The 23,605-nt window shown below is 45.6% G+C and overlaps 2 protein-coding genes, 1 long non-coding RNA gene and 1 other non-coding gene across 8 annotated transcripts in view; 1 reads left to right on the top strand and 3 right to left on the bottom strand.

The window, feature by feature from the left end:
- Nucleotides 1–251: 251 nt before the first annotated feature.
- Nucleotides 252–9,163, bottom strand: Gdpd2 (glycerophosphodiester phosphodiesterase domain containing 2). Of its 4 annotated transcripts, XM_087599423.1 has the most exons (17): nucleotides 8,784–8,844; nucleotides 8,609–8,653; nucleotides 6,906–7,019; nucleotides 6,588–6,691; nucleotides 6,198–6,291; nucleotides 5,943–6,002; nucleotides 5,602–5,700; nucleotides 5,342–5,435; nucleotides 5,052–5,197; nucleotides 4,852–4,934; nucleotides 4,590–4,740; nucleotides 2,614–2,835; nucleotides 2,251–2,399; nucleotides 1,520–1,667; nucleotides 1,301–1,383; nucleotides 1,017–1,042; nucleotides 256–922 (listed from the first exon to the last, which is right to left on the bottom strand). In XM_087599423.1, the coding sequence occupies exons 3-17, from the start codon at nucleotides 7,008–7,010 to the stop codon at nucleotides 870–872; spliced, it is 1,617 nt and encodes a 538-aa protein (XP_087455549.1). In that variant the 5' UTR covers nucleotides 7,011–7,019; nucleotides 8,609–8,653; nucleotides 8,784–8,844; the 3' UTR covers nucleotides 256–869. The 4 variants fall into 4 exon arrangements, with proteins under 4 accessions (NP_001100414.1, XP_087455549.1, XP_087455550.1 ...); NM_001106944.1 differs by lacking the exon at nucleotides 8,609–8,653 and having other exon boundaries at nucleotides 252–922; nucleotides 8,784–9,039; XM_087599424.1 differs by lacking the exons at nucleotides 8,609–8,653; nucleotides 8,784–8,844 and adding an exon at nucleotides 8,912–9,163.
- On the top strand, nucleotides 7,830–9,470 carry LOC147998256 (uncharacterized). The gene is made up of 3 exons (XR_015646983.1): nucleotides 7,830–7,997; nucleotides 8,185–8,364; nucleotides 8,572–9,470. It is a non-coding gene; the product is annotated as an uncharacterized LOC147998256 (long non-coding RNA).
- A 1,865-nt stretch (nucleotides 9,471–11,335) lies between these two features.
- Kif4a (kinesin family member 4A) overlaps nucleotides 11,336–23,605 on the bottom strand; it is a 102,443-nt gene continuing 90,173 nt past the window's right edge. Inside the window, exons 29-31 of one of the 2 annotated variants that reach the window (NM_001400930.1) lie at nucleotides 14,143–14,259; nucleotides 12,390–12,512; nucleotides 11,336–12,197 (exon numbers count right to left, since the gene is read on the bottom strand). In NM_001400930.1, coding sequence (NP_001387859.1) covers nucleotides 11,997–12,197; nucleotides 12,390–12,512; nucleotides 14,143–14,259 — 441 coding nt within the window. In that variant the 3' untranslated portion in view covers nucleotides 11,336–11,996. The remainder of the gene's footprint in view (nucleotides 12,198–12,389; nucleotides 12,513–14,142; nucleotides 14,260–23,605) is intronic. The other variant, XM_087600908.1, reaches the window with a different exon arrangement.
- Nucleotides 16,394–16,467, bottom strand: Trnaf-gaa8 (transfer RNA phenylalanine (anticodon GAA) 8). The gene has a single exon. It is a non-coding gene; the product is annotated as a tRNA-Phe (tRNA).

Genomic DNA, 23,605 nt, shown 5'->3' with positions numbered 1-23,605 from the left:
TTATCCAGGGATCCAGACCTCTCAGGGCGAGAGACCACAAGGTGGAGCTACAACGCAACCCCTGCATAAAGCTCCTGGGCCACCCGGCCGAGGCAGTTGCCACTACTCTCCAGGAGGAAGGGTGGCTGTTATTCCTTCCACGTCCCGCCCGCAAATCTCCTCATGATGACATCTCAATGTCATTTTACATCCAGTTCCGGATGGAAAAAAGCATCCTTCCAACTCTGGCATCGAAATGATTAGACTGTGACCAAATGACAATTAAAAATTCATTGAATAACAGATTAACAGGCAAGACACAGGAACCATTGACTGCTCACAACAAAAACCTACCGTAGACACAATATTACATTGCTAAATGAGGTTTTTTCACTCCCAGCCTGTAGGCAGAGAAGAAGCTGAATTGTGACGGTGAGGAGAGAAGGCATGGAGTGTGGACAGTCTTCATCATCTTAAGAGTTCTTCGAGAAAGGTCATTGTGGCCAAATTTCCTTCAGTCATCATTCTGAGCTATCTCACCCTGACACACCCTGCATCTTCTATCCAAGTACATGTGCACACAAGCCTAATGCATTATCTTGGCAATCTCTCTCACTTCCTTGCTTTAATTTCATTTTGGGAGTAACTTCTTGTCAGTCACTGTCTTTCCAACTAATTCATGTCAAAACACCAAAGGCAGCAAATTCCATGGCAGCTTGAGACATACCCACCATCTGGACAGAGGGCCCTCTTAGTTCAAAATCTTCTGTTTGCAATGCTCCCTCCTCCAAACTTTTAATTCCAGGACATTCCACTTCAGCTCCTGTCCTTCCCATTGACCAGTGCACACAAGTCTTAGACAGCAGCTGGTGGGGACCTGGGCCCAGAATTCACTCTGAGGTGAAATTATTGATCTTGGTCAGTAGCACTGCTGTTTCTAAGCCTAGAGAAGTGGGTAAGAGATGGCTCATGTAGGGAGTGAAGCCAGGGGAAATTAGGAGGGGAAAATAAGAAAGGAAGGGAAAGTGCATTCTTACCTGTTCTGCTTCTCCCAGCACATCTCCTGGAGGGGGGGGAGGGGAAGGGAGGGAGGGAGGAAGGGAGAGAGAGAGAGAAAGAGAGAGAGAGAGAGACTTTTTGTTGAGAGTTCCACTAACTTGTAGTAAGACTTTCCAACCCAGGGTTTTTCCAAACTGCTTTCCCCAGGGTCAAAATTTGGAACGGACAAAATCTTAATCCCAGGCCACATGTGGAGTCAGACTCAGCCTTTTTACTTGGGGCCTGGGGAAAGTGCCCAGGAGACCAAGGCAAAAGCACTCACCCTCGGAGGAGGAAGATACTCAAAAGTAGCAGAATGGAGGCACAGTCGGTGATGACCCATATCATTAAGTACTTCTGAGGGGGCTATGGAAATAGAAGAGACCCATGAGCGGCCAGGAACCCCAAGAGTTTCATATGGGTAAATAAGTATGGAAAAGGACAGGTTTAAGGAGAATAAGAGATGGGACATGAGGGACAGTGACAGTTCTAGAGTCCTTACAATAAGCCAGAGCGGGTACTGCATCTGCTGCAGCAGTTGGCAGTCATTGGTGGTGACGGAATCTACCCCTGCACACCAGAGCAGGGAGAAGAGCCAGGGTTTGTTCACAACAAACAGGTTCACAGAGACATTATCCTGGTGCAGTGCCCTGTGGAAGCGGGGGGAAATGGGGGACATCCAGAATTTGCCCAGCTTATGTCTGAGACTCTCTGCCTTAGATCCATCCTCTTTTATGCAGATCTCTGCAATGTAGAATAATAATACAACGCTTCTCATGGTCTACAAAGCACTAACGAGCTTGATCCCTGTCTATCTTTCCAGCTTCCCCTTCCTTTTTCTTGCTTGTTATTCTACCCTTGCTTCTTCTGTTTTGCCCATAGTTCGCTCCTTGTAATCAATCATCTGGTGCCCAACTCAGTCATCAGTGCTCCTCACAGCAAACCCCAATCACGACTATGCCGTGTTTTCACAGTATCACCACCCAGCATAAATTAGGTGATTTATTACCTATAACTTTGGCTAGTTCCTAAATTCCGTGAAAGCCAGGACCTTTCCCATTTTATTCACATTTATTTAAGTCCACAATAAATACTGCATGAGTTATAGCAATCATCCAGTAGATATGCATTGTGGGAATGCATGAATGAAGAGCTTTCGCACCCCCTCCCTGCATGGGTTCTTTCCTGATAGTCAAGCTTGGGGCCCTTTTTATTCCTTTCCTTGGCACTCACTTGATATCCAACACAGGCAGGTCTTGGTAGGGGAGGTTGAGAAACTGGGGCCTCTCAGTCCCGTTGCTACCCCGATATCCATATATCTGGCGCATTCTGGGAGCCCGTTGTTGCACAGTAGCACGGTCTTCATCCGGGAGCCAAAGAACCTGTGGTTCAGGGACAGTGAGTGTAACATAATGTTAAGGGAGCCCTAGGGATTCCGGGGATAGGTGCAGAGAGGTTTGGCTACAGAATGGGGTATGTGAGCAGGGGTAGGAAGGTGAGGGCAAGAGGCAGCCTTGAAATCATCATGCTCTAAAGAAGGTAGGATGGGAAGAGGGGCCAAAAGCGAGGTGCTTTGGGAACCCTGGATAACATCACCATGGCTTGGGGCACGCTTGCACTCAACACGGCCTCCACCGTCTGATTCACAAAAGTATCATAGTACGTGTGGTTTCTTGGGGGTCGGCGCAAGTCAAACATGACAGAAAGGTTGAGGGTTGCTGCTTCCTTCAGCACTTCCTCTAATGCTGGTACTGTCTGATTCCCAGCCTCCTTCTGATCAGAGCCGGACAGCTTTTTGGCCCCCCAGAAAGGTCGCCTCTATAAGAGAGGGGCATTATTTCAACATCACAAGAGGCCTCTAGGTTTTCTCCCAATCCTTGCCACCTGTTTGTTTGTTTGTTTTTGTTTGTTTGTTTTGAGACAGTCTCACTATACAGTCCTGTCTGGCCTGGAATTTGCTAAGCAGCTATGTAACCTCCCAAGTGCTGGGATTAAAGCCATGACCACCACCGCCCAATTAGCTGCTCTCAGTCTTGCCAAGTGTTTCCAGATTATGCCAAGGTCTTTCTTTCTCTAAACCTCTGATTTCTTCCATCAAATCATACTCTGTGGCCTCAGCATCCTACCCGTCCAGGTTCAGAACTTCATCTACATCATCTTTTCAGTTTCATAGAGACCGTTGTGATCTTGACCCTTTGCTTTTTCCCTGGTCCTTCAGCCCTTTCTCCGTGCACTTGCATCCCCATATAGTTCAGCCTCAGCTTGAATCAGTTTCCACAGTGCTCTCGACACTCCTTTCCCTTTTGTGCACCCTCTGTACTTTGTTTCAGGCTACAACTGTCAGCTTCCTCCACCTCTAGCATTGGGGGCTTCACACTGTCTCAGGCAGTCCACTCATGCGGAGTACTGGTGTGGTATTTCTTGTTTTTGTCCACTGTGGCTTGTCAAACCTTTCACTTGCTCTTGATTGGCCTTTTCTCGAATCCTTCCTTGTGGCTGTTCCAAGCCTCTGCCACTCTGTCTGCCTTCCCTTTTTATCAACTAATGATTCCCAAATGCTGACATAAATAAAGCTGGTTAATAGAGGGTATTTGCTATGTGTGGGGTCCTAGGTACTTTGTGTGTATGAACTAACAGTCTGTCCAAAAGGCCTAGAAGGGAAGTACTACAATTATTATCCCTGTCATACAAATGAGGAAACTGAGGCACAGATTGGCTAAGAAGCATTGACCAGCATCACCACAGCTAACAAGTGCTAAAGGTAAAGTTCAAATAAACACATTCTTGGTTTTTAATTACTCTATGTCATTAGATATAGACTTAATTTTATAAAAGCAAAAGCAAACAGCAACTCTGTGTCATGCTTTTTATCTTTTTGAAGAAAGTATGTCCGCGCACATATATAATCAGTGCATATTTTAGACAGGTTAGATTATGGGAGATCCAAGTTCATAAATCCTTTTTCTGAACATTTTTTTTTACAGTGAACAAATACTACTTTTACAATCAGGAAGCGAGGGACTGTAAAACTGAAATCCCCCTTTGAGTATTTTTCATGGCCTAGAGAATTAAGATCAACACTTCAATGTACAACATTCAAATTTCTTTATGATCCAGCCTCTGTTTCCTACCACTCCTGGGAGTTAGAGCTTTCAGTTAAATTGAGCTACTTTTTATTCTCTAGAAACCTACTTGTGTTTCTGGCCCTTACCCAATGCTCGGACTCCAAGCTAGACCTCCACGGCCCAAGCGAGGGTTTGGGGTGTATGTCAGTGGTAGGGTGCTTGCTAGTTATGGCTCTGGGTTCCATCCCAGCACCTCAGAACTAGTTTCACATTCTTGTTTTGCAAAACAGTGGACCTCACTCTGGTCTGCCCAGGAGAAGTATTTTTATTGCTCCATTTCCGACTCCAATTGTCTTTTGCTTAGGCTCTCCTTACTATCTGGGAGTGACACGAGGGCAGAGACTGTTCTTAGCTGACCAGCACAGGGTGCAGCAAGTACGTATTGCTGGAATGAACTCTGCCCTGAGTGCCACTGAGTGGTGGCCTCATCTTGGCTGGTGTCCTCACCTCTAGAAACCAGGTTCCAGCATTGAGTTTCTGCAGTTCAGCCCAGGAGAAGTCACTGCTGTGGGCTGAGATTCGCTCTGGAAACACGGAGGCTACATTGGTAGTCCTGCTCAGCCGCTCATCATGCATGAGAAAGGGGACTCCGTCAGAGCTGTGGGCACAAGAAGTGTCAGGGGACAAAGTTCTGGAGCTGCCATCTTTTCCTGAGTGTCCCCACTGTGTCCCTCAGTACACCAACCCTCTAGGCCCCACCCTCCATCACCTGACCATCACATCTGTCTCAAACACAGCCGCTCCACATTCAGCTGTCTTCCGCAGGGACATCAGGGTATTCTCAGGGGCCAGCTGTGAGAGGGAGTTGGTGAGGAGGTAGCAGGGGAGGGTGGGCCTGGGAACCCACAGACCTGAAGCCTAGAGGAGCAGATTCTTTTCTACTTGCCCAGGTTTCTGCCCATCACTTACCATGGGGGCGCCTCGGTGTCCCACCAACCCAGGCTTGGGAGGTAAATCTCTGAGTTTCATAATGCAGGGGGAAGAGATGAACAAGGGCGTCAGGTAGATAACCAGAGTGACTCCAAAAAATAGGAACAGTAGCAGAATCTTGGGACCTGTAAAAAATGGAGGACGTGCTTCAGGGAAAGGCAACAGGTGAGGTGGAGCTGTAAGGGCAGAGGGCAGAGCTCAGGTACAGGAAACTGTGGGTGAAGAGGCACTGGTGTCCAGTGAGGGTGAATATGGGATGATGTTGGCACCTCTCCAGTGGATGCGGTAGAAGGTGTCAGTCACAGGCCAGGCTAACAAGGTGATTCCAGCAACTGCTCCAATGTGAAGGAATGGGGCTGTAGCCTGTGGAAAACAGCTGATGAGGAAGACCCCTACTGTTGTGCTGTGCCTCCCCTTTCTCTGCAGTTCAGAGAGATCTGCTGTCTCATAGGACCAGGGGCCAATGTAATGGTCCAGAATTGGCCGTGGGCCAAGGCTCCCACCTAAACAGTGGAGATCAGCCACTTACCTGCAGTGACAGTCGTAAACTATGCCACTCCTGTCGCCATTGGATATCCAGTCCCACAAGGCCAGTGGCCACTAGAAGTATAATGAAGAGAAGCAGCACCTGGGGCCAGGGAGGAACGAATGGGCCTTCCTTGTTAGCCTAGGCTCATCATTACTGGGGCTACCTCTTCATTCTGTGGACACAGGATTCTTCCCCTTCCTCAAGGCATCCACTATACTTTCACTCAATAAATATATACTGGATTACGGGTCCTGACCTGGACCCCAGGGTTAGAAAAGCAGATGACCGTCAGGGTGTTGGACCCAGCATCCCCTCTCCCAATCACTGCCAAGTCACTGCACCTTGTGGAGACTGTGAAGATGCAAAGGCTGTCCACAGAGCTGCAGGAGCAGGCCCAGGAGCTGGGAACAGACAGAAGGGGCACTTAGAAGGCTCCGAGAGAAAGCAAGTCACATGGTGGGACCTGCAGGTTGGTATCTTCTTCCCACCCAAGAATTATCCTCTTCCCCTCAGTGGCTAGGATGAGACCAAGACAGTAGACCTGAGCAGGAATGAAGGGTTTATGTGGGACTTAGGCGACATGTCCCTGGACCAACCAATAGCAAGGATGCATATGTGACCAGGAGAGAGATGACCAGCAGGACTATCAGGGACCAGTCCATCCAGTGTCCCCAATGGCGGAACAGGAATCTGTAGGAGGGTAAAGGAAGGTGTTCAAGGGGAGGAGGTGACTTGGGGGTTGGGAGTGGGAGTTGAAGTGGCCAGATCCAGGAAACCCACTAGATGGGAGCGAGGGGAAAATGTTTCATAGGGCCACAGTCTCCAGGGATTGGTGAGTTTTCTTGGAGGAATTTTCTAAGGAGGTTAGAAGTGCTGGGACTCAGGGGCCCTGTGGAGCTGGGGATGACTTATAGTGGGGGCTGAGCACAGGGTAGGATGTAGGCTGGCGGGTATTGGGAGGAAGGGGCAGGCGGTACATGACACACTCATTGAAGTTGTGCAGATCATTGAGAAGGATGAGCCCGATGTACAGCCATCCCAGGGACAGGAGGAAGGTGAGGAAGAGCAGGCCAAACCAGATGCAGTCGCACTGCAAAGGAGCAGGAGAGAAGCTCTCAGCCATCCCCATTTCATGCTCAGAGACCCCCACAATGGCAGCTCAGCTTCCTGCCCTGCCCTGAGCTTCCAGTAGTTGAGGGCGATTTTCTTTCTGGGAAGAGAAAGCCCCTTCTTCCCAGCTGCCTAGGAATACAATGGGTCTCGGTATTACCTTCAAATTTGCTACCTCCCCATCCCTTGTGCACCTTGCTGGTTTGTATCTTCTCTTTAGGATGTCTCCTCCAGTGGCAGCTGTACAGGCAGTGGAGGCAGCGGGCCCAGACGGAGCAGCAGCCGGGGGACTCTGCCATGGTGAAGGCCTAGGGGAAAGGACATTTGACCATCAGGGACCCTATAGAAGACAGAGATTCCAGTCTCCCTTCCCATGTATCTGAGGAGCCTGGGCTGCTGCTCAGCCGGAAGGTTGGTTGTCACAGAGCAGACCCAGAGCTCTGGATTTCACGAGGTGACTGATTCCAAACCTAGAAAAGTGGGACCATGTCTGGAGTTTTTCATCGCCCCTTAGTTTTGATACCTGGGCAGTCAGTGGTCCAGCCTTTCTGTAGGCATCATGTGTAGCCACTCTCTCCAGGTCCTGCCTAGTTAATGACATCCAAATCTGGGTTTGGAGTGCTTGCCCAGAGTATTTTAGGAGAAATTGCCTTAGGGTGGGGCAAACTCAGTTCAGCAAGTTAAGGCAGATCTGACTGAATTTGAGGCAGCTCCGTGCTGCCTTGCACCCCAGGAAGCAGGAGTAACCTGAAGCAGAGGTTTCCATTCTGACCCCAGACTAAGGGAGGCACAGCCGGTTGACTAGTTGCTATGGATACAGGATTGAATAAACCACAAAGCCCTGACTGAAAGATTCTCTGTGTCCACTTCTCAGGGGTTAGGGACACTGCCAATGGAAGGAAGACTTGAGGGGAGCAGGCTGCCTGGATCCCTGACTCCCCCCCTTTCCTGCCTGCACAGTCTAGATAATCCAAGTCCCCCCACCCTAGCCTTATCCTTTCCTCCCCAGTTACCATATACAGTCACCCTCCACCACAAATAGAAAGAAACCCAACCCTGCCTCCCCCTTCCCAGAGGCCCCACCCTCTGAGCTATCCTTGAAAGTACTTTACACACACAGGGCAAAGGTGCATGCGTGCGTGTCTGCGTGTGTGTGTGTGTGTACTACGGGGTGCTGGTGGCGGCGGTGGTGCCAGGGAGTTCTCAGTATGGCTGAGACCAAGTTGATCTACAAAACAGACTGGGCTTGTGTGATTCTACTTGAGAGGGTGTGCAGTTTGCAGAAGGTGAGAATTCTACTATTGAATCACCACTGCAAGCAGGGTGTGACTGTGTGTCATGTATCAGCATATGTACATGTGTGTGCATTAGTGGACTAGTGGCTGCCAGTAAAATGGGGTTCAAAATCCCTATGTACAGGAGCCTCTGGATAACCTCTCTCTGTGTCTCTGTCTTTCTGTCACTCTGTCTCAGTCTGTCTCTGTCTCTGTATCTCTCTGTGTCTCTCTGTGTGTCTCTCTGTCTCTCTCCGTCTGTCTCTGTCTGTCTGTCTGTCTGTCTGTCTGTCTGTCTGTCTGTCTCTCATCTAACTGCCCTGTACAAAGAAGCAGGGCCCCCTTGTTCACTCTGTGAGGACTCCTGTAAGGAAACAAGGTGTGTGTTCTTGGAACTGCCCCCTTACTAAGTTTCCCTTGGGAAAGGAGTGGAGGCGAGGGAGCTGGGGAGGGAAACCTTTACCTTGTGGGTCCCTTCCCAGGAGACTGACTAAGTCAACCTAAGGGGAGGCCCCTGCTTCTCCCCATCCCGGAACTCTACAGTAGCCTGTCCTGAGCACCAATCCACATCCCTTGCTTCCTCTAGGGTCGGATCCCTGTACCCCAGATTTCCAGAGTCCTACCTCCCTCAAGAGTTGCCTGGAAGATGGAATCAGGATCTGGCCAGTCTGAAAGACCCGGAGCAGGGCATCTGACAGGGGTGCTGCTTAGTCCCCAGGATTCCATCCCTCCCCGGTTGAGCGGCTCTTCGCTTCCCAGCTCCCAGCGGTAGCCCCCAGCCTTCCCGAGCCCTCACACCTTTTACTCAGTGAGCAAGCGAGCCAGCAGCTCTGCCTCCCAGCTCCTCTCCGAGTTGTCTGCCTCCTCCCTCTTGCAGTCCCTGGCTCAGCCTCACTGGTCAAACAGGTGTCACTGATGCCACCTACAGGAAGAAGTGTGGGTCCTCTTGGAAGGTCTGGAGAGGCTCTATGACCCGAGCACAGCCTTGGTGGGAAGATGGGCGCCCGGGAGTTAGCTGGAGAGGAGGTCGGCTTCTTTACTCTCTGGAGCTGGCAGTCAGGGGGCTTGATGTGAGGAATTCCTTTGTGCAGCCTTCCCCATCCCTCTGTCCCTCCTCCTGTTCCCCTCCCAGTCACTGCCTGAGGGCTTTGTCCTGGCTCTAGGAGGCCAGGACTGAGGGCATAGGAGGGAGGGAAGCTGGGGGAGGTGACCACACAATTTTGCAACTTGGCAGTGAGGAGAAGGGGCCCTGCCAGTCCCCTGGAAACTCTTGAGCATATGAGGAAGCCTAACCTCAAGCTTCCCAGGAATACAACTTCCAAACATTATCCCTTTCCTCTTGGCCTATTTACACTTCTGCAAGTTCCATCTATGTGATGCTATTGAAGTGACTTTATGAACTCTGGGCAGCAAGATCGCCCATTTCTGGACCAGGGGTCCCCGTGGATGTATTCAACAGCCCTAACATCAGATGCTCATTCCGGATATCAGTCTCACTGCCTTGTTTACCAAGCAACGAATGGCTTCAGGAGTGTATAGTGTATTAGGGTACAAGGCTTTCGGAAGACGAATGTGTACAAAAGAAGCAGGTGGCCCAGCCAGCTGTGGTCAGCTTAGTTTAAAAAGTGCAGGCTTGTATGTGAGCTGGGAGGGACTTGATGGACAGTTCTTGGATTGTGGCTGATGCAGTGCCTTGGGGTCTGTGTGTGAGCCAATAGGGATGTTGGTGGGAAAGGATGACTCTTTATAGATAAGCTGACTTCCCCTCCCCCTCCACACACTCAATTTTATCCAGTGAGGGAGACTGGCTCTTTTCTGCCAGGAGCTGGTTCCCTCCCTCTCAGCTTCCCCATTGTATCCAGAGGCTCTATTTGGCAATGGCAGAGATTCTCTAACTCTCTCAGAATTAAAATGCAAAGAGAAGCAAGACTGCTCGCTGGCAGGAAGCCAGGGAGGGCCAGCGGGTCACCTAGTCGTCCACTGGGAGTCATTCTTGGCAGGTTGTTTTTCAATTCCCTTTGCTTGGGTTGTGGTGGACTCTGGAGTCTTGCTTTCTTGTGGGGGTGGTTTGAGAGCCTTTTAGGGGTGGTGGGGTGGGGGACGGGATTTAATATGCATAATGAGTCTCAAGGTTTGCAAACTCCCCAAAGGCTTTAAATATACCCCGTGTATGTGGTTCTGCAAGACTGGCCCCCTTCTAGCTTCTAATTGGAGATGAGAAACCTGATGTACAGTAAGGAATAATCCTTGTCCCTTCACTTCCTTTTTAAGGGAGAAAGCAAAGGGGGCAGTACTTTTGTTCTGTAGCTCAAAAGCAGTGTAGTTCTACCCCCATTAATCAGATTACAGGGCACTAGAAAGCTATATGGTAAATGTATACTGGCATCTGTTCCTAGCTCTATTACTGACATTATAACTCTACAGAACTACCTCTTTGTACCACAGTACTATCTAGGTTAGATATTTAATGTTCCCCAAAGGGTAGTGTGTTCATGGCTTGTTCCCTGTGGTACCATTTGGGAGGTTGGGGGAACTTTAAGTGGTAGGTTCTTGCGGAGTGTCTTTAGCATACTGGAGGGTATGCTCTTGAAGGTTGGTGATGGGACCCAGGTCCAGCTCTGTTCCAACATGCTTCTGTCATGATGTAATACAGGCTTCTAACCACGGTCTAGGACCTCCAAAACTGTGAGCTAAAATAAACATTCTTTTTTTTTCCTTTTTTTCGGAGCTGGGACCCAGGGCCTTGCGCTTGCTAAGCAAGTGCTCTACCACTGAGCTAAATCCCCAAACCCATAAACACATTCTCTTAATGAACTCGTTCTCTTGGGAATTTGCTATTGTATGGTAAAACTGACATTTTATTTTCTTATATGCAAAGTAAGGCTCCTATTGACCTTGAACATTTTTAAAAAAAATTTATTTACTATGTATATATTGTTCTAACTACATATAGGTCTGCAAGCCAGAAGAGGGCATCAGATCTCACTACAGATGGTTGTGAGCCACCACGTGGTTGCTGGGAATTGAACTCAGGACCTCTGGAAGAGCAGTCAGTGCTCTTAACCACTGAGCCATCTCTCCAGCCCAAACATTTTTTTTTCTTTTTTTGAGAAGGAGGCAAATACAATTCTGGCAGGACCGTAGGGATGGGGATGCTCACTAAATGTGTAGAAACTCCGTGTCAGTGTTCTTCTTTCCCCTAGAGCAGCAGAGGTGCAATCCCCTAAGAAAGGGTAGGAAGCTGGGTCAGGAAGCTCAGCGATAGAATGTTTGCCTGGCATGTCTGATCCCCTGTGCTCAATCCCTATCGCTGTAAACAAAACAAACCACCAAACAAAAAACTAGGCAGCTTTCCCAGAAAAAGGAGGTATGTGTATTTGTGGGGAAACTGAAATGGATGCTTTAAGACTTCCCAGGGGCTGAAGAAAACATGTTGGAATTTTACTTCTTCCTCTAGCATAGAAGGATCTCCTTCAAATAGTAGATGAGCTAAGGTTTATTTATTTTAACATTTTTAAAATGTTTCATTCACTTCAGTAACATGGGTGACGGACAGTTGAAGGGTTTGTAAAGTCCGGAGTTGGAATGGAGCAGGGAAGCTCCCTGCCCAATTCCTGAGGTGTGGTGACGGAGTCGAGCCAGGTCACCATCCCACTCGTCCATTAAGCTGATGTGATCATAAGAGAAGAACATGTTGACCTCGACTCCATGAAGATACAACTCAACTGCTCACAGAGAGCGAGCTAGACTGTCCTGGGGACTGGTTCCTCTTGAGTATCAGGAAGGTCAGTTGGTTCTCTCTCCAGTAGAAGGTTCAGCACCTTCTAAAGAAGCAAAGTAGTTTTTGTAGGCAGAGAGCTTAGACAGTAGAGGCCCTCTTCCTTTCAGGGACTTATTCTCCTTTTCTCAATAGCAGGACCTAAAAGCTACAGAAGTCATTAGTGCCCTTCCCCTCTGTGCTGCAGCCTCAGAGTGTGTCCAGGGCAGACAGAAGAGACAGTGGCCCTAACCTCAGTGGGACTCTTCTTGAATAGGGGAGCAGCCAGAGAAGAAGCTGGTATTGCTGGCTAGAGCTCGCTTCTTCTTCTTCCCCATGGCCTTATTTTCTTGTGTTTCTGATGCAATAGGTTTCAGTTCTAGATGGTCAGAGGAAGAGGCAAAATCAGGCTGCCTCAGCAGCACCTGATCTGCATCACACATTTCTTTTAGGATCTAGAAAAGACAGAGACAGAAATGAATACACGGGTCTAGCCGAGCCATGACAAAGACTCCACAAGGCATCTCCAGCCAGTACATAGCACTCCGACAATATCTTCCCCACGATAATCTCCCACAACCTTCTAGCACAGCCAATGCAGAGAAGGATGGATATAGTTTTTTCAAGTCTTGTATTTAGTCACCCACCTTGCTACTGGGAGTCGTACAAACAGGGTTGAAGAAGCTTAATCCTGAGGTCACCTCTGTGGGATCTTCCAGTTTGAAGGAGTTTTCAGAATCTTGGTTTAGCTCAATAACATCTGAGTTGTCCTGAAATCAAGCAGATAGGCTTATTATCATTTAGCTACCTGAGTTACAAAACAGCCTGTTCCTCTTCAGCCAGGTAGGTCCCAGCTCTAAGGACCCGATCAATTTCTGAAAGCAAACCTAAAGGAGTTACTGTGTGGAGAAGCCATAGGACTTAAACATGTTCTGTCCTGAAAGGAACGGTGTCATGCTTAAGAGTCAGACTCCAAGGACCTGTATATGTCTAGAATAAGACATACTAGGAAGGAAACTTTAAAATTAGGCCAAGCTGGGTGTGGTGGTATATATCAGCAATCCCAGAACTTGGGAGGCTGTGGCAGAGGGACAAGTTTGAGTCCAACCTGGGTATTTAACAAGCAAGACCTACTCTCAGAAAATAAAATAAAATAAAATTAGACCAAGCCTTGATTATGTCTTTGACTAAAGTTCTACTACCTATAATAGTGTCCCTATAGGAGGCTACCTGCACTAGTATTGCTTTCTGATAAGGAAATGAAATCCAAAGGCCAGAAGTCACTTAGGTCACAAGGTGACTGCATAGGGCTGGGATTAAAACTGTAGCTGTTTGTAGCCTGAGGTTTCCCCTGAGTTGCTGTGACCAGCTGTTATTAGGCAAGTTACATGAGTTTGCCTCTGGATTTTACTTTCCTCTTCTGTAAAATGGAAACACTGGCCCAGATCAGGGCTTTTCTTTGACTGAAATCCCGAGGGCGGCCCGACAGGAAAGTACGGGAAGAGCACATGCCTTTGATGGAAATGGGATCTAAAACTTTTGGGCAGAGAGCCTTTCATGCAGCAGCTTCAGGGTTCTAGATCCCTTAATAAAAATCCATGAAGACAGAGAACCCTTGTAGGTCCCAACTATGTGCCTGACATTCAGCCTGACCTACATAGAGCTTGTCATTTTAGTCCTCTGATGCTTATAGTTTAGAAGTCTTTGAAAGGAAAGGCCCAAGCCAAATTGCTCTGTGTAAACGTTTAGGAAATGCATGAAGAAAGCTTGTTATACTATACTTGGTACGAGTCTTGGATTACGGATCAAGAGCGGTGGCAGCGAAGACTTATTGCCATGGGCACAGACAGGTATAAGGACAGTTCAGGGATTGAAGCTGCTTGTGCTGCTCTTTTCAGGGCACATTTTATTTCTCAGAGTTTGCTCTTCCTAGGAGTGACATAAAGAATGCTGCAGTTAACTTGGCTCCTACCAGTGACTAGTAGATGAGATTCCTGTGGGTCTTTTCCTGGAGCCACAGAATGCTTGGTTTCCTTAGGGCTACTAACTACTGTCTCAAGATGCCAGAAGGATTAACTTCCTCTCTGAAAGCTGCCCTCTCAGCACGTGCCTTTCACGGTTGCTGCTGAGCCTCTGGACGAGTTTGATCCTGTGTCCCTGTCTACCTGTAAGTTCTTGCTTTCCTGTCCCTTGTTCCTGTTTTAGAAATCATACAGAAGCTTCTCAGCAAGGCTGGCGGTAAGGGTGGGGAGTGCATACCTGAGGAGTGAGCCTCTTTCTGGGTGCAGAGAAGGGTAGCAATTACTGTGTAGGAGACTCCAGGTTTCGGGGTGGAAGGAGAAGGATAGAAACTCCAGAGAGGTTAAAAGGGATGGTGAGGGGAAGCAATACCATTCCTACCTGGCTGTGATGGCGGTTGCGGCATTTTGTGGGGTCACAGCTGCAGGCCCCATTACAGTCTGACTTTTGCTTTCTGCATCCACATTGCTTGTTCCCACACCAGCCTTTGCAGGAACACTGCAAAACAGGATTGTGGGAGGGACGTATTACTGAAAGGATTCCATCCCTCCACATGCAAGTCTTTTTAGAAAGAAAGGGAAGTGCCATCATCTTGACCAAATCTGTCTTCTCTATGCCCTCCCTCCATTTAACCATAATCACCAGGAAATAATTAAGAGCAGGTTACACAACTCAATGCTCTGTTTTGGGCAGTGTAGCTGAAGATAAATAAGGGGGCTGTCCTAACACCCTCATGTGACCAAGTACCGGGTAAACGCTAGTCACCATTTCAAGGGCAGAGCCATGCAGGCAGCAGCATGGTTACAATACAGTTAGGTTTATTTTAGGACTGGGTCAGATTTTTGTCTAACGAAGTATATTTTCTTTCAATGCACATTTCTACATTTTGTCCAGTGTTAGCTACGGCTTTGTTCAGAGCACTAACTCATACACACATACACACACACACACACACACACACACACACACACATAGCCAGTTTACAGTGTAGCCATGTTTATCAGACTCTAACAATAGCAGAAAGCTAGAAGGATGATTAATAGTTAAGATAACAAAAATTACAATCCAAAAATATTTTGACAGGCTGCAATTATAGGCTGAAAGGAGAAAGAAAAAAAATACAATAGGGATAAATTCGAGTTTGGTATTTAGGTCCCCCTAAATCAGTTGTATGAGTATAATACATGGGGAGACTGAGCTATAAAGTAGTTCGTGCAGCAGGTCATGGCAGCCCAAACCTTTAATCCCAGCACTCAGGGAGGCAGAGGCAGCCAATTCCAGGGCATCCAAGGCTACATAGTGAGATCTTTTCAGAAAACCAAAACAACCCCTTCAAATCCCCAACAAAAATGAATCCAATAGTCTGGTATTTAACAAGGCTTGAAATTGCACAGCAGTGGTGGTGCACACCTTTAATCCCAGTACACGGGAAGCAGAAGCAGGTGGATCTCGGAATTGGAGGCCAGCCTGGTCTACAGAGTGAGTTCCAGGACAGCCAGGGCTACACAGAGAAATCCTGTCTTGAAAAATCAAAAGCAAAGAAAAATAAACAAAAAATCCTCCAAGACTAAACCCAAAACCCCAAACCAAAACCCTAAGGCCTGAAATCATAACTGTCAGCATTTGTTTTCTTGCCACATCTCCACATCTCTGTGGACTCATCCTAAGTTTATAATAAAATTCAAGATCTTAGCTGCTTTTCACATGAGAACTATTGTGTTTGTTCTATAGCTGTAAAGGAAACCACAATACCATCGTTTTTCTGATCAGGAGTATAACATATATCAGTATAAAATTTGAAAGCCCAACCCATGATTTCAATAGCTGTATACAATATTCCATCATTTTATTACATCAATTTATTTAACTCGTTCCCTAATGTTAGATGTTAAGATAGTTATGAAAGAAAATATTTGCTACTACAAATCCTATTACAGTGGATATCCTTGTCCACAAACAAATAAGCTATGTGTACAGACCAGACCCTCTGCAGCTGGCCCAACTCCACCTAACTTTACCTTTCTCACTCACTTCTTGACAATGGCCTTCTCAGGTGCTCTGAGACACAAAGCCCATTATGGTTGTGAGCTGTCATGTGGTTTCTGGGAATTGAACTCACGACCTCTGGAAGAGCAGCCAGTGCTCTTAACCGCTGAGCCATCTCTCTAGCCCCACAAAACCTATTCTTCGACCGAGGTGTTTTCATTGCCTCTTCTCCTTCACTCCCCTCCTCCTCACTTTCTTGTTTGTGACTGAGGCCTGTATCACTTAGCCCAGGCTGGCCTTGAATGTGAGATTCTTCTGCTTGAGCCTCTTGAGTACCAGGATTACAGGGGCCTGGTTTCCTCACATTTCCATCTCGTCTTAACCATTTCTTTGATTCATAAACAGCCTTTGTCCATCATCCCTATGAAGTCAACATGGGATTTTCGTTCTCTTCTGTATCACCATCTAGAACTGTTTTGTTTTCCTGCTTACTATGTCTTTTCCTACACGAATATGTTCACAATGACAAAGTTAATTGTTGTACTCTCAGTGAAATTATGTAACCTCTTATCATACAACAGAGGCTAAATAAAGGAGCAATGGATGACGTGAAACCTCCACCAACTAGGTGTGAAAAGTAAACCTCTGCCGAAACCCGGGATCGAACCAGGGACCTTTTAGATCTTCAGTCTAACGCTCTCCCAACTGAGCTATTTCGGCTTTGTTGTACTCTCAGAAATAGTGCTCATTCCTGGCACAAAGCTACTTAGAAAAGACTCGTTGAATGAATACAGCAAGTTCCATATTGATGGCTATTTCCTTACTATGTGTATAATTACTGGATTGAAGAATATGAAAAGTTTTCATGTAGCTGTTCCTGAAGTGGGCATGATGGGAATATTTTTAAAGTTTCTGATAATAGTTTGAGGTTGCCTTCCAGAGTAGTTATACCAATTTACATGTCTAATAGTACTAAATAAGAATGTCCATCCTAGTCACCTTTATCAACAAATACATTAGAATAAATTAAAGAACCCCTTTAGCTACTTTAAGACAAGCGAAAGGTAAGAGTTCTATGACTGGTCTTAGAGCTACCCCTTCAGAACGGCCTCCATTCATTACGGTAGCCTGGGTCCTTTGTCCACTTGTGACTAATCTAAAGACTTCAGAAGTGCTCTTTTTTACCCTGTCAGCATTTCTCTCTTTCATCTTATGGGATAAATATCACAAATGATATCTCGAGAACTGTCATTGAGTGATTGGACTTTTCCCACAGTCAAGACCCAGCAGGATGATTTATAGACTAGTATACTTCACTTATATGACATATGAAACAGTTTCTAAACGCCAGCTGTCATGGACTTCGGCTGTTGCTAATCTTCAAGGCGGTAGAGGCTAGTTGGTAGTGGTAATGGTAGAGTTGAATGCTCATAAGACACTTGACAGATTGGCATTTAGGTCACAAGAATGTCACATATGTAAGTTATAATTTCATCTTATTTCCCCTCATTTAAGAAGGAAGGAAGGAGGCCTGGTCAGGTGGGCACTCCTGAGGCTGCAGAGCGGAAGAGACCACCAACACTGCTCACCCCTGCCCACATCCCTGGCCCAAGAGGAAACTGTATAAGGCCTCTGGGCTCCCGTGGGGGAGCGGCAGGACCCCTGCCAGAGACACCGCCGGACCCTGAAGGAAACAGACCGGATAAACAGTTCTCTGCACCCAAATCCCGTGGGAGGGAGAGCTAAACCTTCAGAGAGGCAGACAAGCCTGGGAAACCAGAAGAGACTGCTCCCTGCACACACATCTCGGACGCCAGAGGAAAAAGCCAAAGACCATCTGAAACCCTGGTGCACTGAAGCTCCCGGAAGGGGCGGCACAGGTCTTCCTGGTTGCTGCCGCTGCAGAGAGCCCCTGGGCAGCACCCCACGAGCAAACCTGAGCCTCGGGACCACAGGTAAGACCAAATTTTCTGCTGCAAGAAAGCTGCCTGGTGAACTCAAGACACAGGCCCACAGGAACAGCTGAAGACCTGTAGAGAGGAAAAACTACACGCCCGAAAGCAGAACACTCTGTCCCCATAACTGACTGAAAGAGAGGAAAACAGGTCTACAGCACTCCTGACACACAGGCTTATAGGACAGTCTAGCCACTGTCAGAAATAGCAGAACAAAGTAACACTAGAGATAATCTGATGGCGAGAGGCAAGCGCAGGAACCCAAGCAACAGAAACCAAGACTACATGCCATCATCGGAGCCCAATTCTCCTACCAAAACAAACATGGAATATCCAAACACACCAGAAAAGCAAGATCTAGTTTCAAAATCATATTTGATCATGATGCTGGAGGACTTCAAGAAAGACATGAACACACTTAGGGAAGCACAGGAAAACATTAATAAACAAGTAAAAGCCTACAGAGAGGAATCGCAAAAATCCCTGAAAGAATTCCAGGAAAACACAATCAAACAGTTGAAGGAATTAAAAATGGAAATAGAAGCAATCAAGAAAGAACACATGGAAACAACCCTGGATATAGAAAACCAAAAGAAGAGACAAGGAGCTGTAGATACAAGCTTCACCAACAGAATACAAGAGATGGAAGAGAGAATCTCAGGAGCAGAAGATTCCATAGAAATCATTGACTCAACTGTCAAAGATAATGTAAAGCGGAAAAAGCTACTGGTCCAAAACATACAGGAAACCCAGGACTCAATGAGAAGATCAAACCTAAGGATAATAGGTATAGAAGAGAGTGAAGACTCCCAGCTCAAAGGACCAGTAAATATCTTCAACAAAATCATAGAAGAAAACTTCCCTAACCTAAAAAAAGAGATACCCATAGACATACAAGAAGCCTACAGAACTCCAAATAGATTGGACCAGAAAAGAAACACCTCCCGTCACATAATTGTCAAAACACCAAACGCACAAAATAAAGAAAGAATATTAAAAGCAGTAAGGGAAAAAGGTCAAGTAACATATAAAGGGAGACCTATCAGAATCACACCAGACTTCTCGCCAGAAACTATGAAGGCCAGAAGATCCTGGACTGATGTTATACAGACCCTAAGAGAACACAAATGCCAGCCCAGGTTACTGTATCCAGCAAAACTCTCAATTAACATTGATGGAGAAACCAAGATATTCCATGACAAAACCAAATTTACACAATATCTTTCTACAAATCCAGCACTACAAAGGATAATAAATGGTAAAGCCCAACATAAGGAGGCAAGCTATACCCTAGAAGAAGCAAGAAACTAATCGTCTTGGCAACAAAACAAAGAGAATGAAAGCACACAAACATAACCTCACATCCAAATATGAATATAACGGGAAGCAATAATCACTATTCCTTAATATCTCTCAATATCAATGGCCTCAACTCCCCAATAAAAAGACATAGATTAACAAACTGGATACGCAACGAGGACCCTGCATTCTGCTGCCTACAGGAAACACACCTCAGAGACAAAGACAGACACTACCTCAGAGTGAAAGGCTGGAAAACAACTTTCCAAGCAAATGGTCAGAAGAAGCAAGCTGGAGTAGCCATTCTAATATCAAATAAAATCAATTTCCAACTAAAAGTCATCAAAAAAGATAAGGAAGGACACTTCATATTCATCAAAGGAAAAATCAACCAAGATGAACTCTCAATCCTAAATATCTATGCCCCAAATACAAGGGCACCTACATACGTAAAAGAAACCTTACTAAAGCTCAAAACACACATTGCACCTCACACAATAATAGTGGGAGATTTCAACACCCCACTCTCATCAATGGACAGATCATGGAAACAGAAATTAAACAGTGATGTAGACAGACTAAGAGAAGTCATGAGCCAAATGGACTTAACGGATATTTATAGAACATTCTATCCTAAAGCAAAAGGATATACCTTCTTCTCAGCTCCTCATGGTACTTTCTCCAAAATTGACCATATAATTGGTCAAAAAAACGGGCCTCAACAGGTACAGAAAGATAGAAATAATCCCATGCGTGCTATCGGACCACCACGGCCTAAAACTGGTCTTCAATAACAATAAGGGAAGAATGCCCACATATATGTGGAAATTGAACAATGCTCTACTCAATGATAACCTGGTCAAGGAAGAAATAAAGAAAGAAATTAAAAACTTTTTAGAATTTAATGAAAATGAAGATACAACATACTCAAACTTATGGGACACAATGAAAGCTGTGCTAAGAGGAAAACTCATAGCGCTGAGTGCCTGCAGAAAGAAACAGGAAAGAGCATATGTCAGCAGCTTGACAGCACACCTAAAAGCTCTAGAACAAAAAGAAGCAAATACACCCAGGAGGAGTAGAAGGCAGGAAATAATCAAACTCAGAGCTGAAATCAACCAAGTAGAAACAAAAAGGACCATAGAAAGAATCAACAGAACCAAAAGTTGGTTCTTTGAGAAAATCAACAAGATAGATAAACCCTTAGCCAGACTAACGAGAGGACACAGAGAGTGTGTCCAAATTAACAAAATCAGAAATGAAAAGGGAGACATAACTACAGATTCGGAGGAAATTCAAAAAATCATCAGATCTTACTATAAAAACCTATATTCAACAAAATTTGAAAATCTTCAGGAAATGGACAATTTCCTAGACAGATACCAGGTATCGAAGTTAAATCAGGAACAGATAAACCAGTTAAACAACCCCATAACTCCTAAGGAAATAGAAGCAGTCATTAAAGGTCTCCCAACCAAAAAGAGCCCAGGTCCAGACGGGTTTAGTGCAGAATTCTATCAAACCTTCATAGAAGACCTCATACCAATATTATCCAAACTATTCCACAAAATTGAAACAGATGGAGCCCTACCGAATTCCTTCTACGAAGCCACAATTACTCTTATACCTAAACCACACAAAGACACAACAGAAAGAGAACTTCAGACCAATTTCCCTTATGAATATCGACGCAAAAATACTCAATAAAATTCTGGCAAACCGAATTCAAGAGCACATCAAAACAATCATCCACCATGATCAAGTAGGCTTCATCCCAGGCATGCAGGGATGGTTTAATATACGGAAAACCATCAACGTGATCCATTATATAAACAAACTGAAAGAACAGAACCACATGATCATTTCATTAGATGCTGAGAAAGCATTTGACAAAATTCAACACCCCTTCATGATAAAAGTCCTGGAAAGAATAGGAATTCAAGGCCCATACCTAAACATAGTAAAAGCCATATACAGCAAACCAGTTGCTAACATTAAAATAAATGGAGAGAAACTTGAAGCAATCCCACTAAAATCAGGGACTAGACAAGGCTGCCCACTCTCTCCCTACTTATTCAATATAGTTCTTGAAGTTCTAGCCAGAGCAATCAGACAACAAAAGGAGATCAAAGGGATACAGATCGGAAAAGAAGAGGTCAAAATATCACTATTTGCAGACGACATGATAGTATATTTAAGTGATCCCAAAAGTTCCACCAGAGAACTACTAAAGCTGATAAACAACTTCAGCAAAGTGGCTGGGTATAAAATTAACTCAAATAAATCAGTTGCCTTCCTCTATACAAAAGAGAAACAAGCCGAGAAAGAAATTAGGGAAACGACACCCTTCATAATAGACCCAAATAATATAAAGTACCTCGGTGTGACTTTAACCAAGCAAGTAAAAGATCTGTACAATAAGAACTTCAAGACACTGAGGAAAGAAATTGAAGAAGACCTCAGAGGATGGAAAGATCTCCCATGCTCATGGATTGGCAGGATTAATATAGTAAAAATGGCCATTTTACCAAAAGCAATCTACAGATTCAATGCAATCCCCATCAAAATACCAATCCAATTCTTCAAAGAGTTAGACAGAACAATTTGCAAATTCATCTGGAATAACAAAAAACCCAGGATAGCTAAAGCTATCCTCAACAATAAAAGGACTTCAGGGGGAATCACTATCCCTGAACTCAAGCAGTATTACAGAGCAATAGTGATAAAAACTGCATAGTATTGGTACAGAGACAGACAGATAGACCAATGGAATAGAATTGAAGACCCAGAAATGAACCCACACACCTATGGTCACTTGATTTTTGACAAAGGAGCCAAAACCATCCAATGGAAAAAAGATAGCATTTTCAGCAAATGGTGCTGGTTCAACTGGAGGGCAACATGTAGAAGAATGCAGATCGATCCATCCTTATCACCCTGTACAAAGCTTAAGTCCAAGTGGATCAAGGACCTCCACATCAAACCAGACACACTCAAACTAATAGAAGAAAAACTAGGGAAGCATCTGGAACACATGGGCACTGGAAAAAATTTCCTGAACAAAACACCAATGGCTTATGCTCTAAGATCAAGAATCGACAAATGGGATCTCATAAAACTGCAAAGCTTCTGTAAGGCAAAGGACACTGTGGTTAGGACAAAACGGCAACCAACAGATTGGGAAAAGATCTTTACCAATCCTACAACAGATAGAGGCCTTATATCCAAAATATACAAAGAACTCAAGAAGTTAGACTGCAGGGAAACAAATAACCCTATTAAAAAATGGGGTTCAGAGCTAAACAAAGAATTCACAGCTGAGGAATGCCGAATGGCTGAGAAACACCTAAAGAAATGTTCAACATCTTTAGTCATAAGGGAAATGCAAATCAAAACAACCCTGAGATTTCACCTCACACCAGTGCGATTGGCTAAGATCAAAAACTCAGGTGACAGCAGATGCTGGCGAGGATGTGGAGAAAGAGGAACACTCCTCCATTGTTGGTGGGATTGCAGACTGGTACAACCATTCTGGAAATCAGTCTGGAGGTTCCTCAGAAAATTGGACATTGAACTGCCTGAGGATCCAGCTATACCTCTCTTGGGCATATACCCAAAAGATGCCTCAACATATAAAAGAGACGCGTGCTCCACTATGTTCATCGCAGCCTTATTTATAATAGCCAGAAAATGGAAAGAACCCAGATGCCCTTCAACAGAGGAATGGATACAGAAAATGTGGTACATCTACACAATGGAATATTACTCAGCTATCAAAAACAACGAGTTTATGAAATTCGTAGGCAAATGGTTGGAACTGGAAAATATCATCCTGAGTGAGCTAACCCAATCACAGAAAGCCATACATGGTATGCACTCATTGATAAGTGGCTATTAGCCCAAATGCTTGAATTACCCTAGATCCCTAGAACAAACGAAACTCAAGACGGATGATCAAAATGTGAATGCTTCACTCCTTCTTTAAATGAGGAAAAAGAATACCCTTGGCAGGGAAGGGAGAGGCAAAGATTAAAACAGAGACTGAAGGAACACCCATTCAGAGCCTGCCCCACATGTGGCCCATACATATACAGCCACCCAATTAGACAAGATGGATGAAGCAAAGAAGTGCAGACCGACAGGAGCCGGATGTAGATCGCTCCTGAGAGACACAGCCAGAATACAGCAAATATAGAGGCAAATGCCAGCATCAAACCACTGAAATGAGAATAGGTCCCCTATTGAAGGAATCAGAGAAAGAACTGGAAGAGCTTGAAGGGGCTCGAGACCCCAAAAGTACAACAATGCCAAGCAACCAGAGCTTCCAGGGACTAAGCCACTACCTAAAGACTATATATGGACTGACCCTGGACTCTGACCCCATAGGTAGCAATGAATATCCTAGTAAGAGCACCAGTGGAAGGGGAAGCCCTGGGTCCTGCTAAGACTGAACCCCCAGTGAACTAGTCTATGGAGGGAGGGCGGCAATGGGGGGAGGGTTGGGAGGGGAACACCCATAAGGAAGGGGAGGGGGGAGGGGGATGTTTGCCCGGAAACCGGGAAAGGGAATAACACTCGAAATGTATATAAGAAATACTCAAGTT

The sequence above is a fragment of the Rattus norvegicus genome, chromosome X (genome assembly GCF_021556685.1).
Source record: "Rattus norvegicus strain SHRSP/BbbUtx chromosome X, alternate assembly SHRSP_T2T, whole genome shotgun sequence".
In the NCBI taxonomy this organism is placed as follows: domain Eukaryota; kingdom Metazoa; phylum Chordata; class Mammalia; order Rodentia; family Muridae; genus Rattus; species Rattus norvegicus.
This window is presented reverse-complemented; position numbering and strand designations above follow the sequence as displayed.

Bases quoted from the DNA above. Each gene is read 5' to 3' on its own strand.
- Gdpd2 (XM_087599422.1), bottom strand. From the start codon at position 7,312: ATGTCATTAACTAGGCAGGACCTGGAGAGAGTGGCTACACATGATGCC. The intron at 1,668-2,250 runs GTGAGTGCCAAG...CCGCTTCCACAG, and splicing joins CTGCCTGTGTTGGATATCAA to GGCACTGCACCAGGATAATG. The intron at 1,384-1,519 runs GTAAGGACTCTA...CTATTTCCATAG, and splicing joins AGTACCCGCTCTGGCTTATT to CCCCCTCAGAAGTACTTAAT.